The sequence below is a fragment of the Aspergillus aculeatus genome (genome assembly GCF_001890905.1).
Source record: "Aspergillus aculeatus ATCC 16872 unplaced genomic scaffold ASPACscaffold_25, whole genome shotgun sequence".
Lineage (NCBI taxonomy): Eukaryota > Fungi > Ascomycota > Eurotiomycetes > Eurotiales > Aspergillaceae > Aspergillus > Aspergillus aculeatus.
The window spans coordinates 90,304-103,591 of record NW_017963000.1 but is presented as its reverse complement, the minus strand read 5'-3'; the positions used below and the strand labels follow the sequence as shown (position 1 = coordinate 103,591).

General features: G+C 54.1%; 6 protein-coding genes across 6 annotated transcripts; 4 read left to right on the top strand and 2 right to left on the bottom strand.

Moving 5' to 3' along the window:
- Positions 1-1,043: 1,043 nt before the first annotated feature.
- Positions 1,044-2,336, top strand: ASPACDRAFT_48563 (uncharacterized protein; the record flags this gene model as incomplete). The annotated part of the gene is made up of 2 exons (XM_020202158.1): positions 1,044-1,579; positions 1,634-2,336. 2 exons carry the CDS (start codon positions 1,044-1,046, stop codon positions 2,334-2,336), a joined length of 1,239 nt encoding a protein of 412 aa, XP_020051074.1.
- Positions 2,337-2,556: 220 nt separating this feature from the next.
- On the top strand, positions 2,557-3,184 carry ASPACDRAFT_37450 (uncharacterized protein; the record flags this gene model as incomplete). The annotated part of the gene is made up of 2 exons (XM_020200299.1): positions 2,557-2,790; positions 2,852-3,184. 2 exons carry the CDS (start codon positions 2,557-2,559, stop codon positions 3,182-3,184), a joined length of 567 nt encoding a protein of 188 aa, XP_020051073.1.
- Positions 3,185-3,394: 210 nt separating this feature from the next.
- Positions 3,395-4,348, bottom strand: ASPACDRAFT_65005 (alpha/beta hydrolase; the record flags this gene model as incomplete). Its single annotated transcript, XM_020204063.1, has 1 exon — positions 3,395-4,348. The coding sequence occupies one exon, from the start codon at positions 4,346-4,348 to the stop codon at positions 3,395-3,397; it is 954 nt and encodes a 317-aa protein (XP_020051072.1).
- Positions 4,349-5,122: 774 nt separating this feature from the next.
- ASPACDRAFT_48560 (uncharacterized protein) lies at positions 5,123-7,330 on the top strand (the record flags this gene model as incomplete). Its single annotated transcript, XM_020202157.1, has 1 exon — positions 5,123-7,330. One exon carries the CDS (start codon positions 5,123-5,125, stop codon positions 7,328-7,330), a length of 2,208 nt encoding a protein of 735 aa, XP_020051071.1.
- Positions 7,331-8,163: 833 nt separating this feature from the next.
- On the top strand, positions 8,164-11,201 carry ASPACDRAFT_48559 (uncharacterized protein; the record flags this gene model as incomplete). Its single annotated transcript, XM_020202156.1, has 14 exons — positions 8,164-8,284; positions 8,355-8,523; positions 8,579-8,666; positions 8,723-8,737; positions 8,791-8,904; positions 8,957-9,063; positions 9,119-9,246; positions 9,307-9,386; positions 9,440-9,567; positions 9,627-9,744; positions 9,813-10,195; positions 10,274-10,328; positions 10,387-10,588; positions 10,678-11,201. The coding sequence occupies 14 exons, from the start codon at positions 8,164-8,166 to the stop codon at positions 11,199-11,201; spliced, it is 2,232 nt and encodes a 743-aa protein (XP_020051070.1).
- Positions 11,202-11,682: 481 nt separating this feature from the next.
- ASPACDRAFT_128032 (aromatic alcohol reductase) lies at positions 11,683-13,125 on the bottom strand. Its single transcript, XM_020197097.1, has 4 exons — positions 13,021-13,125; positions 12,761-12,932; positions 12,271-12,690; positions 11,683-12,180 (listed from the first exon to the last, which is right to left on the bottom strand). Exons 2-4 carry the CDS (start codon positions 12,791-12,793, stop codon positions 11,722-11,724), a joined length of 912 nt encoding a protein of 303 aa, XP_020051069.1. The 5' UTR covers positions 12,794-12,932; positions 13,021-13,125; the 3' UTR covers positions 11,683-11,721.
- Positions 13,126-13,288: the final 163 nt, after the last annotated feature.

Below are 13,288 nucleotides of genomic sequence, written 5' to 3'. Positions count from 1 at the left end.
AGAAGAAGAAGAAGAAGAAGAAGAAGAAGAAGAAGAAGAAGAAGAAGAAGAAGAAGAAGAAGAAGAAGAAGAAGAAGAAGAAGAAGAAGAAGAAGAAGAAGCTCACCGGCTGCAACCGTCTCTTGCACTCCGGTTCCAGTGAGCCACCCTTGATGGAAATCTCCTCGGGCGCACTCTCCGCAACATCGGATATCGGGCTCCCACAGACCCCGCAAAAGCTGCGATGCACGGCAAGGCCTGAGCTGCCCACATTGATGAAAGTGCAAAGCGGACCCTGGATATGCACCGTATCCTTAGGGAATGTCAAGATTAGGACTGCAGGGGGGAGGTCATAAGAAGGATAGCTATAATCCATGATGGCAGCAGAACTGACCGTATGTGGACCCGGTGTTGCGCTCAGTTATCGCAGTGGCAGTAGACCACGAGAGGGGAGGCCGTGTTGACGATGTAGGTTACTGCACGGCAGAGGCAGTGGCCGGAGAAAGTCATTGTTCAGTGTTCAGCGTTGAATTTGCCCGCCCTGGAGGACTGCAGGGCTATCATGAATCTATAAATCTACACTGTACATACGCATGGCATGGACACTAAACCGGAACAGGCAGCCAAGGCGCAAGATTCGGGATTCCCCACCGCAACATTCATTATTGATTCAAGCTGTGGCACAACTCTCTTCGAACTCTCATCAGGAGATTCCCTCCCGAAACATCACACATCTTCTTACCCAACCAGCCTTATCAAGCAAACCGACTGACCAGGGCTGGAGCTCGTGGATGCCCTACAAATCACCGGTGAAAATCCACTTCCACCCCCCAGAACTCCCCCCACAACATACCCCCATGCCGAGTGCATGCCACACCTGTCGCCGGCGTCGGGTAAAATGTGACTTTCGAACCCCAAAGTGTGGCCGGTGCGAAAAGTCGGGGGTGGAATGTCTTGGCTATGGCAAGCTGATCACCTGGGTGCAAGGTGTAGCGAGTAGAGGGAAGATGATGGGGAAGTCTTTCGAGCCTGCATCAGCACCCTCCGTGTCCCGGAGCACGAAAATGCGTATCCAGGTGCAAAGAGCCCTGATGGATCCCTTCCTACAGGACCTCAGTTCCGAGGCTCGCCATCACTTGAATCATTTCTACTCCCGTGTCTGGGAGGATCTGGTCATCTATCACCTGCCCATGCAGACTTGGAATCCGTGCAGCGAACTCTACTGGCGCTCCCAGACTTGTCCTGCCATGTTCCATGTAATTATGGCCATGGCTGCCTATCATCGGTATAACCTCATTGCCTCCAAGGAGCGTGCGCAGAGCATCCTGGTCGATGCACTCCAGTGGAAACAGGGTGCCCTGATCCGATTTCGGACAATGTTCAGCCAAGTCCAATCAACAACGTGTGTTCAGGTGCTGGTGTGCTCGATGTTGCTGGCCAATTTCGATCTTCTCGAGTCTGGCAGGGATACATGGCAGCTGCATCTGGATTCAGCAGTACGTCTGATCAGTCTTATGGGTCCTTCAATTCGTTCCTTGGCGGGCAGACCAGAAAATGGGGGAAACTTGTTCGACCAGTGGGTCATATCCAGTATTCTCATGTAAGCCCTCAAACCTTCAGGCAAACTTGCACGGTCACCTAATCGGAACGATAGCCAGAGTATCTTTGGCTTGACCTTCTCCCCAAGCGTAGGACATCACCATCTGTCTACACTCAACAATCCTACCGTGAGGGTGCTTGACTCCCTAGTTTTCGCCGAGAATAATCATTTCCTCTCTTGTCCGGCCGAGCTAGCGAGCTGTATTGTCCTAGCGTTTCAGACACAAGAAGACTCCCAAATCCCGAGCAGAGACGCCTGCCAAGAGCTATACGAGTCCGTTCAACAGTTTGACCCAGCGGCATGGGCCACTGCTATGCAGTGTTGGACTCCAGTCAATGACTACCCCGAGCGATTGCATATCGGATCAGCGTACAAGACGGCCGTGGTTCTCTACCTCTCACGGATGCTACCTAATTTCTCCCCCGGCGGTTGTACACCCGAGCGGCAGACTGGACTAGTGCAGGCCATTATCGGTCATATCTCGCAAGTTCCGCCCTCCAGCGCATTATTCAAGTCCACTATCTGGTCGTCTTTTGTCGCCGGGGCGGAGGCCACCGATCCTCATCACCGAGAGTGGGTTGCCGCCCATCTCGACGCCATCTCGGCGCAGATTCCCTGGAATACGACAGTCACTGCGACGGAAGCGCTAAGAGAGGTCTGGAGGCGGGTTGACCTGCCACTGGCAGAGCCATTGTCAGCTCCAAGGAACTGGATCCAGGAGTTCCGGCGCTTGAAGGTGGCTGTCTTTCCAGCATGAACATTATGACAGTATGAACACCAAATCAGCTTACATAAGCACCGAGCATTGTCGGCTCAGAATCCGTGCCTCAGGCACCAAATCCAGCCCTCCTCGATGACATCACCACTTGCTCTTTCGTATTGCATCTCCATCGCTTCATCTTTCAACAGACTGTACTTACTGTACATTCATCCCACATGGTCTGACTTGAACCTTCCAACGGCCTTTCTCAGATACCATGACCGGCCACATCGTCGACACGGTCAGGGAGGACCATAACGAGATCCAAGCTTGCTATGGCCGCATCGTGAGCTCGGCCGATCGACAAGAGCAGATCCGCTTCCAGAATCTTTTCACCTGGGCGCTGGCACGCAACACCGTCGGCAAAGAGCTCGTCGTCTACCCTGCCTATGAGAAACACCTTTCGGCCGGGGCGGCGACAGCAGAGAAACGCCGCAAGCAGAATCACGCCGTGAGTAACCCGCCAGATGGTGCGCGGAGTGCGCGGAGACCATGATTGACAGCCCGGCTAGGTCAAAGAGCATCTGAAGAAATTCCAGACCCTGGATCCGATCAACCCCACTTTCATCCCCACTATCAAGGGTCTGATGGAAGTGTTGAGTCCGCAGATGCGGGAAGAGGAGAACAGCGACCTGGTCGATCTCGAGCAGGTCCTGTCCGATCACGACAGCATCAGCCTGTCCAAGTCCTTCAACCGGACCAAGATCTTCATGCCGTCGCGGGCGCATCCCAGTGCCCCCAGTAAGCCACCGTTTGAGACGGTCGTTGGGCTGTTGACGGCGCCGATTGATCAGTTGGGGGATCTGTTTCGGAAGTGGCCTCATGAGAAAGATGTTCAAACGTGATCAGTTGATTGTCTACTTTAACGCTTCTGTCCTTTCAATTCAGCTCCGGTTCCCATTTTGGGATCAGTGTTTCTGGGGGGGGGGGGGAATATTCTACTAATACTCGGTCGCTAGCTCATAATGGATAATGTATGCACTATACGTAACTCAGACTGCTACCACACTTTCTCTCTCGAAACGTAAGCCCATCGAACCCCCGTCTCTGGACCCCTAGTGAGACCGCCAGAAACCCCTCCCCCACCGAAAGAGAAGAATACACCGGCCCACCAGACGCCCGAACGCGAGCGGAATCCCGAACTTGAACCAGGTGGCCGGCTGCCACAAGGCAGCGCCGGGCACGGCAATCACGGCGCCACGCGCCGTTGACGGCGCCTCATCCCTGACCGTAACCGACACCCCCGCGAACGCCTCGACAGCCTCCAGTATGATCGCGACCGTCGCCTCGGGCTGGCTCAGAAACGGGGAATGGCTCGTCCGCAGCTCGCGGTGCTCGACGCGCGCCCCCATTGCGCGCGCCATGCCCACCTGCATGCGCTGCGCCACCACGGGCAGGCCGCGATCCTCGACGGTGCCGAGGTACCAGACGGGCACGTCCTGCCACCCGGCATAGGCAAACTCCCCGCCCTCGAACAGAGCCTTCAGACTCTGCGTTGTCAGCTGCGACACCCAGACCTCCGCCTCCTCGGGCGGGAGGTCGTGGTAGAAGAGCTCGCGTGGTGGGGTGACCAGCTCCGCGTAGCCGGTCTCGCGGTTCACCCGCCACGACGGGGGTGGGTGGCCGAAGAACGGGTCCATGAAGGCCAGCCCGGTCAAGGTGAATCCGGAGGCAATCAGGATGAGGCCGATGACGGACCCCGAGGTCGGCGAGTCGGATTGCGTACCGGTAAACCCTTTGATGGCGCTGTTGCCGACCATGCCCCCGTAGGAGTGGGCGACAACGACCACGTTGCGGCCCTGGGCGGTTTCGTGGGTGATGGCGGCGCGGGCGGCGTCGAGGTCGTCCTTGAAGGTTGCATTGGGGTTGCCGGTGGTGGAGGGAAGGGTGATAGAGACGCAGTTGAGCTGATATTCGCCCTGGAGGAGTTGGATGATGGGGTCGTAGCAGGTGGGTTGATGCCAGGAGCCGGGGATGAGGACTAGGGTTGGGGTTGGGAGGTTGACCATTGTTGAGGAGCCGTAACTTGTGCTAGATGACAGTGCTCTATGATCTAACTTATTATTTAGATCGTATGATAACTATACGATATATGAGAAAGATGTATGAAGATGTATGATAAATGATAGATGATTTGTGATAAAATGATCTGGACGTTACCACCAAAATTACTGGCTGTGGCAATTCCCGGCGGGGTGAGTTGAAAATCCTTATATAAGATACTTATCATTTTGACCTTACGGGTACAGTACAGATCCACCCTATGAGTTACTTAGTTTGGACAGTATCATGACCCCATTTCCCTTGCAACACATCAACTCCACTAGAATTCGGATTGAGCCTGGAAGATTCATGATGAAAATGGATCGACTGAGCCTGTAAAGCAACTGGACTTGGTATTACATCATGTGATCGATATTTCCACCGTGGCCTGAGGCAGCAATACCTGGATAAGCCTTAGGTAAGCATCAGCCCTTTCCCAAACGGGTTGTCCTAACAAAGGTTGCTGTATTTAGACGAGCAGCAGAATAATGAAATAATGAAAGAATCTCAATCCACAGCGATTCACAGTGAACAATGAAGAAAATACAGATGCAGAAGCAGAAGAAAAAAAGGGAAAGAAAAGACCGAAGAAAAGAAAAGAAACAATCAAAGCACTAATCAAGGAAGAACGGGCAGTAGCACCCCTACAGTGAGTATATAGAAGCTTTGTTGTTGCCCAGTGGAGATTAAAGTGTACAGTGAACCGAAACCACATACCAGCCTCGACGACTAGATAAACGATGCGGGATCTTACTTCTTTGCCGATAGAACTGCTGCTTGTGATTCTAGACAGATTTGAGTATGCCTCGGACGTCAACGCCCTGGCGCAAACCTGTCGCCGGTTCCACGACCTCGCCAATAGTCGATACCTCTATTCCTATTTCGCCCAGACATGTTCCCCACAGGGTCTTCAGAGAATCGCGGATATATGTAATCGTGAGTCTTTGCGCAAAATGCTTGAGAGCCAGGTGGACATAGACCAGTTCTACACCGGTTCCGAGGAGGACCATACTTTGAGGGACTTTACATCCCTCCTACTCAATTACTGTGAGCCGGCTTTTCTTCTGGATTTCACAAATGGTCGGAAGCAGCTCTTTCAAGTGGCGCTCCGCGAAGGTCATTTGGAGTTTCTCAAAGCCTGGCTTGCAGATGCTCTCGCCCGGCCGAGCTCCACGAGCCAGCCGCTTGGGAAGTTGATGCAACGGGTTGCAGCAGAGGGTACCCTTCCCTTCCTGCAGTACCTGCTTGAAACCGGCTTCAGGGACACCGATCCGTCCTCTGCTCCCTTGTCTCATGCGGCCAAGCGGGGGGACATGGAGATGGTTGAGACCCTCCTTGAAGCTGGGACGGATGCCAATCAGGTTCACGTTGAGGCTAGGCCACCAGGGCAACCGCTCACCGCAATCCAAATGGCCGCCTCACACGGTCACCACGAGATTGTCCGGCGTCTAATGCGCGAGGTGGGAAGAAGACGCCATTACCATGCTCGCGAGATGTACGATCTTGTCTCTCGGGGAGGAGGACAGAAACAAGCGGCGGTACTAATGATGGACGGGCTCGGCAAGCGACTAGAGGCTTTGCAGCCACCTCTCTCCGATCAGGCACGCAGCTATTTCATAGTGTGTGGGGCGGCAGCGGGCGATGAAGGGGTCATCCGGTGCTTGCTGCAGATGACAGACCACAGGGAATCCATTTGGCGTCGTGAGGATACCTATTGGGCGCTGCAACACGCGGCGATATCTGGCCACATCGAGGTGGTCAAATTGCTGCTAGACGAGGTCACGGAAGTAGTGCCCACACAGCTCTTTCAGGCCTGCGCCTTTGCTGCAAGAGGTGCTATCGAGAGCCAAGACGTCGGACTCCCCATTTTGGTTGAGCTATTGGATCGTGGGGGTGAGGACTTTATCGAGGATTATGGACTTACCATGCTGTATGCTTCGCTCACGACCGGCAACAAGGAAGCATGCAAGCTCCTAGTAGAGCGAAATGCGCTCCTCAACTGCAGGTGGAAGTTGAAACACTTTATCCGTGAACCTATCCTTAGAGCGGCCATGCAGGCGGGGCAATTGTCTCTGTTCTGGCAGGCTCTCAAGCACGCCCATATTTGGCCGGCTGTCGGTGAGGACCGCAGATCGAAGACAGTCGAGATACTGGGTCTCGCGGCGTATCGCGGCTCCGTCGACACCTTCAAGCAAGTCCTCAGTCATTGTGCGGTGTTTTTGGACCCCAAAGATCCTGCATATGACACTGTTCTCGTGTCGGCAGTCCTGGGCAGGCACCCAGAGACAGTCCAGCTATTTCTTGAAGCCGGGTTTGAAGTCAACGGTCTCTATCCCCGAACGCATGGAAAGTCAGCGAGCCTACTATATCTCGCCATTCGAAATCCTCCGTTTGGGGGCGTGCCTTCGAAGGAAGAATCGGTCACACTCGCCCGGCTCTTGCTAAGACACGGGGCCAATGTTAACCTCCTGAGCTGGAAAGGGGATACCGCGCTCGCGTGCGCGATGGAACAACGGTCAGAAGAGCTGGTTGAGCTTCTACTCGAGACAAATGACATCGACCCTTTACTACAGGGAGGGTACCGATTGAGCGCAGTGCAACGGGCGCTCGTAGCCTACCCAGCCAATCCGAAGTATTTGAGACTACTATTGACCAAGGTGTCAATCCACGATCCCCGACTACAAGATCTGACCCATCGACTTGGGGCACGAGCCCAGGTCTGGCTCGAGACTCCACCGAGCTCCGACTTGCGAGATGAACTTCAGCGCTGGCGCGCAATCTGGCTAGACGCAGAGAAGAGCGAAGAAGATAGTGTGGAGCAGTCCGACAGTACCCCCAAGCCCCTACAGGCAATGCCTCGAAATAACCTATGGTGGACGCAGTTTCTGGCCCTCAAGGAGATGAGGTGCTACTACTGGCGTGCCATTAGCCCTGTTCCAGATTTGTGAGCGCCTGCTAGCATGAGAAGTCCGCTTTCCTAGACTGTATCTGTGTACCTACTACCTCATTACCTCAATATGATGCTTTTGCCTTGAATCCACCGTCCCTTACCCCTCATCTCCGCTTTCCTTCTCTTTCCATGATTGAGGAAAAGATGTGCATATGCACCACCCCCTCCCTCGGCGGAGTACCTTTGGGCATATTCTCCATCACCAACCACTCTTACTCCAAGGCAAACCAAATAGCTTGCCTGCATGCGGGGTTGTGAGACCAGCTGGAGACTTATGCTGGACTATTGCTCGAGTGGAGAACGCTAATGCAGGCAGGCAAGGGCCGTGGCGGCCCGCTTCACGGAGCATCGTCCATAAAGAGCCCAAGCCCAGACCAGCCCAATTTCGGGAACCATCCGGAAAATCGGTCGATCACCCCCCTCACTAACAGGCTTGTCTGATTGTTTTCCTGTTTTTGGGTGGTCCAGAGGAGTGTATTGTGGAGGAAAGATAATTTGTGCTACCCTCGTTCCCCTCATCCGAGCGGTTTTGCAAGACACCCTAACCTGTTTGCTCACCTATCCCACTGCAGAGTGACGTCTCGAACTACTACATCAGGCGGAGTACAGTCAATACTTACCATGATGTTTGATCCCTCGGTCACGCCATTCTGATCCATCTATCTTTGCGGGCCAGGACTTCTCCCAGTCAACGGAAGGATATAGATGGCCCCCCTATAAAGCTGCCCTCATCCCCCCCAGACTCAAGACTCAAGAACTTGTCTTCAACCACCAGCATCAGATCCAGACTCAATTGACAGCGAAAGTCACAGCAAAGCCTTCCCCTCCAAGATGAGCTCTTTGTTGAAGAACCCAGTCCAAGAGGCAGTCCAAGGCGCAGCCACAGAAGCCGTACAAGACACAGCAGCTACTGTGATTGATATCAGCAAGGCGGTGGAGCAACTCCTGAACGGTACGATCTCTCCGCTTGGCAAGCTTAGGGCATTGATCCGACAGACCTCGCAAGTCCTGACCTCTATCAGGTCTTGCCAGTCAGCCACAACAGGTCCTCCATGTCTATTCGTACAGTGATCAAACCAGAGCCATCGAGGAGAAATCATGCATCTCGTTCAAGAGTCTAGACGTGAACAAAATCAAATTGTCTGATATTCGGGACCTCCTGGTAAGTGAAAAGGTCTTGGAGCCGACCTTGTAAGTGCCCGCACCCAGACAAAGTCAACAACATCCATTCACCTTCGTCCTACAGGCTCTGGAGCTCCTTCTGCAATCAGCGTGGGGCCAAGGTCTTGGATTCCACCGACTACAATGCGTATCTTGCGATCCTGAACGAGAAAGTGAGTAGCCCCCTTCCTCCGGTGCCCACGCAATCTTTAACTTACCCGGGGTATAGTCGAGCGAGGCTGGAGTATGTTCCAGCCGACGTAGCCTTGCCATGTTCGTATACTGATCTCTAGCAAGGACATTGCGGAAGACAACAGCGATGCCTATCGAGTCTATCTCAAGTCGGAGAAGCTCCTTGACTATGAATACGCGCGTAGCCTCTTTGATCGCGGTGTGAGAGCTAGCATCGATGTGAGTCCATCGGCAACATACCTTACCGCGTCATGGTTGACCCTTTCATCAGAAGAAGACTCCTGACCTGCCCGTGGCTTCGAAGCCCAAGGCTGCCGAGCTGCCCACCAGCTTCAGCCACAATATCTTCCTGAACCCCACAACTACCTTCTCCATCGTGTAAGATGACCTACCCAAGGTATGCGCTTGCGCTTACTCATGGCCGCGCTGTCAGTCATCCTGCGGATATGTCGGAGACGCAGTGGAATGTCGTCCTGCGCAACAATGCCTTGCTGAACGCCTATCGAGTGGTCGACGCGGGCAAGACGATTGGGAAGATAGTGGAGCGCTCCATGCATCCAGGTAGCACGATCGAGTCTCTCCTACCCGATCCCTGTCTTATGTACTGATGATATTTCCAAGCCTTTGCTCTCAAGACACGCTTGTTCCAGAACTACGAGATTTCGGCCAGTGCGGCCTCGGATTCGATTGCCAAGAAGGAGGTAGGTCATACTTGAGCTGGCATGGGTGCATTTCACTGACTCCCCATGACCAGCAAATGCTGAGAGTCCCTCGGTATCGGATCGAGGACGACTCCTACATAGAACAGTTTGAGAAGACCAGCTCGGTCTCGCGGGCAATTGCCCAGAGCTCCTTGTCTCAGCTTGCAGCTGAATTGGCTATGTATGCCTTGCCCACATCTCTACGCTCATTCGTGCGATACTGACGCAACACGTCCACAGAGAGGGCGGTGCGTTCGGGTTCAGTGCCAGTGCCTCCGCTAGCTATGGGGAAGATAAGTCCTCTTCTAGCTCTGCGAGCTCAAGTGAGGACAGTCGAGTCATGACTATTACCTACAACGTACGTAACCTTGCATTTCCATGGGGCGTGACCATGAAAATCTTGCTCATCCTGCTGCCCTTGGACAGTTCCCTCGCGTGGTTCTCGAACTCGACGCCTCGAGCCTCGAGCTTTCCGAGGAGTGCAAATTCGACTTGGCAACCGTGAGCACTGCCGCCGACATCGACAGCTTCAAAAACAAGTATGGCCGCTTCTATCCCACCCGCATCGAGCTGGGAGGAAGACTGCACTCCTCGGAGAAATCGAGCTCCACCAGCACCGCCGACAAAGATGAACAAGCGAAGTCCATGCGAGCCGCCGCGGCCCTCTCCTTTTCGTCTCCGTACGTGCAGGCCTCGGCCAAAGTAAGCTACGGTCAATCCTCGGATTCGAGCTCGCAGAACTCGGCTGCCTCGGCCACCAAGTCCATCTCTTGGGAGGCCAAGGGCGGAGATACTCTGCTTTGTAATGAGTGCGTTGCTTCTACTCTTCGCCCTCCCTCTTCGCTCATTCGGGGCTCGAATCGCTAATTCACACGCGCCCCATACAGTCCCCCAGCGTGGGCCTATACCGTTGGTTCCTTCTACAATTGGCGAGCTGTCAAGGTCGGTAGTCCAAGTCCTTTCCACTATGAGACGAGTCTCTCTAACATTCTGAGCACAGCAATCCCGGGTGCTTGCCCTCGAGGATGTGATTGCCAGCATCCCAGGGTACCAGGACATCAAGCAGAAATTCGCGGACATTCTCCGCACGGGCAGTCAAACCAAACCGACCAGCTCTGAGGTCGTGGTCAAGTTCAAGTTAATTCACTGCTGGCATGGGAAGACGGTCGCCATCAAGTCAAGCCAACAGGGACCGCGGTACCGTATGTTGCAAAATTCCTCTTTCTCACCATCCTATTGGATATTCGGATTTCTGGGCTAATATACACTTGATGCGTGGCAACGTTCACAGGGGAGGAGATTTTCAAGCTCACCAAGACCAACGTGATCACCGAAGAACGCCGGAGATACCTGAACGAGCTCTCTGAGGCCGTTGCCGAGGGAGTCCCGCTGGAGGTGCAGACGGACAGCAGCTCCAACAACAATCAGAAGCTCTGCATCAACGTCAAAAGCACCGAGACCAACGGCAAGAATCAGATCAAGTATAACTACCCCTATCGTATCTACAACAGCGGAGACGGGGACGTCTGGCTTGGTGCCAGCCCCGTTCTCCAGGGCTATCTGAACACCTCCCTGATTTGGGCCGGCACGCGGGAGAATGCCACAACCTTCCAGTTTGCCAGCACCAAAGCAGGGAATGATTCTGAGTATGTGCAGGAGGAGGACGAGGTCTACATTGTCCTAAATGACAAGGAAGGTAACTCTATCAGGGCGGCGGCGTGGCTGCATAGTCCAGTGGGTTGCATTGGTACACATATCGACTCTTTCCAAGACCCTGAATATTACTGTTTCAGATTCAGCTACTTGAAGGGATGAGGCTGCAGGAAAAGATAGTGGAGGCGACGGCGGTGGGGTTTGTTTGCATCTTACCAGGGCTTCCAGTCCATTTGCCCTTCGGCGTTCGGATGAATAGTTCAGTGCAATAGTATAAATGCCATTATGTCCCTTCCCTAAGACTGTAATTTCGACTTGAGACTGATACAGGATCCAGCACCCCTCCGTACTATACGTACGTACTATACAAACATCGGACCGAGATGAAAGCTCCACGGTTGGCCCACTTAGGGCAGGCCTGGACGTCTTAGTCCGAACGCCACCATGAATGGCCTCCACTCGCACCCACGCCCAGAGTCTAGATCCCCTAGGGCTCCCAGTATCTCGACATCTCATTCGTGGGCTCGTCTCGCACGAACTCTAAAAGTCGATCGATGCTACAGTGGGGGATGACAAGGCACCATATGGATCCAGGCACGGAGTACTCAGAGTACACTACGTAGCGTTTAAAAATTTGGAAATGCAGACCCATAAAGCATCCTATTCTTTCATTCATTTAAAGCTACCCCTGCAACACCTTAGCCACCACCTCATCTGCACACTCTTCTACCACCCCCAACAAGGGCGAGTCCGATTCCGACCACGAAGGCGCCACGACACACCGGGCCTGCCCTTCGTCGAACATCTGCGCGACCACCAACTCCAGCCTCCACATACCATTTCCCTCCTGAAACTTCCGGTGCCCAGTCTCCCTCAACCGCTGCGCTGAGTCGCGCTGCACCGTCCACTGCCGACCCGTACTAGCCCGCTGAAAGGCCTCCAGCAGCTCATTCTGATTCGTGACAATCGAGAGAACCTTGACGAAGCGGTTCGCCGTCTCCTCCGGATGCAGCAACACCCCAACCACTGCCTGCCCAATCCCCGCCAGAGTAGTACCGGAGAACCTTTCCGTGCCCGAATCGTAGATGATAGCCGCCGCGCGGGCGATGTCGAAGCCCATCATGGGGAATTTTTTCATAGCCTGTACCCCACCAAGGGCAATCATCAAGATTAGCATCTTACTCCTCCCATCCAACATTATGGATTCGGGGGGGGGGGGGGTTAACTGTACCCAATCAATCGGATTCCCCGTCGTGATCCCCGTAAACGTGAACCCGGGGTTCTCCCGTGCCTTTTGTTGCGCAAGATCCCACCCCACGCGGCGCTGCGCGTGGATGGCGCTGAACTCCGGCAGGCTATAGGGATTATGGCCCCAGCCGAAATCGTCGATGATGAACCGTTTCACCCCCGCGGCTGCAGCGGCTTCGACCATGGTGGCTTGCGCGGGGATGCCCCCGGGCCCGACGACGCAGATGGCGGCGTCTTGGCCGGTGAGAGCGGTGGTCAGGTCGGCGAGGGTGTAAGGGGTCCGGATGATGGGGAGACCCGGGGGGAATGTGGAGGTGGACTCGGGGCGGGTGATAATGGTGATGGCGAAGGTTTCGGCGCGTTGCAAGGCTGCTGTAATTGGGGTGCCAAAGTTGCCGGATGCCTGTGGGCGAGGTCAGTGATCGTGATCTGGGGACTGGAGGAGGATATGGAGAGTGGAGATGTAGACATACTCCGAAGATGGCGACTTTGTGAATGGTAGGCATAATTGCGGTGGGGGGTGAGGTTGGACGGTACGGTTGTGGTTGTTGTTGTTATTAGGGTTAATGTTGTCAACGGGAGAACACTGGGCGGGTTGGTTGCACTTTATGTATAGCGAGAGGCTACAAGTTGGCCTAGTAACTACTAGTACCTAAATTAGTACCTAATACAGGACTGAGCTGACAGACAGCATTAGTAATTCAATAAGGCTGTGGACCTGTGGTTGACTCACTGAACCAGGTAGAGTCTATCCATGACTCAATCGAGGCATTTGCCTGGACTTGGACTAGGCAGGCGATATGCAGTTAAGGTACGGAGTACATACATTAATCACAGCTTGAATGTGGGAAAACCTCGTACTGTTAGCCCTGGGTCGCGTCCATGATATGCTTTCGAGTGGGTCTTCGAATGACTGTGACTGATGCTCTCGTATTACTCACCAGTGCCACTTGTGAGGCTCTCGCTAGTCGATTTACAGTATGAGCCAGAATAATGGTTCT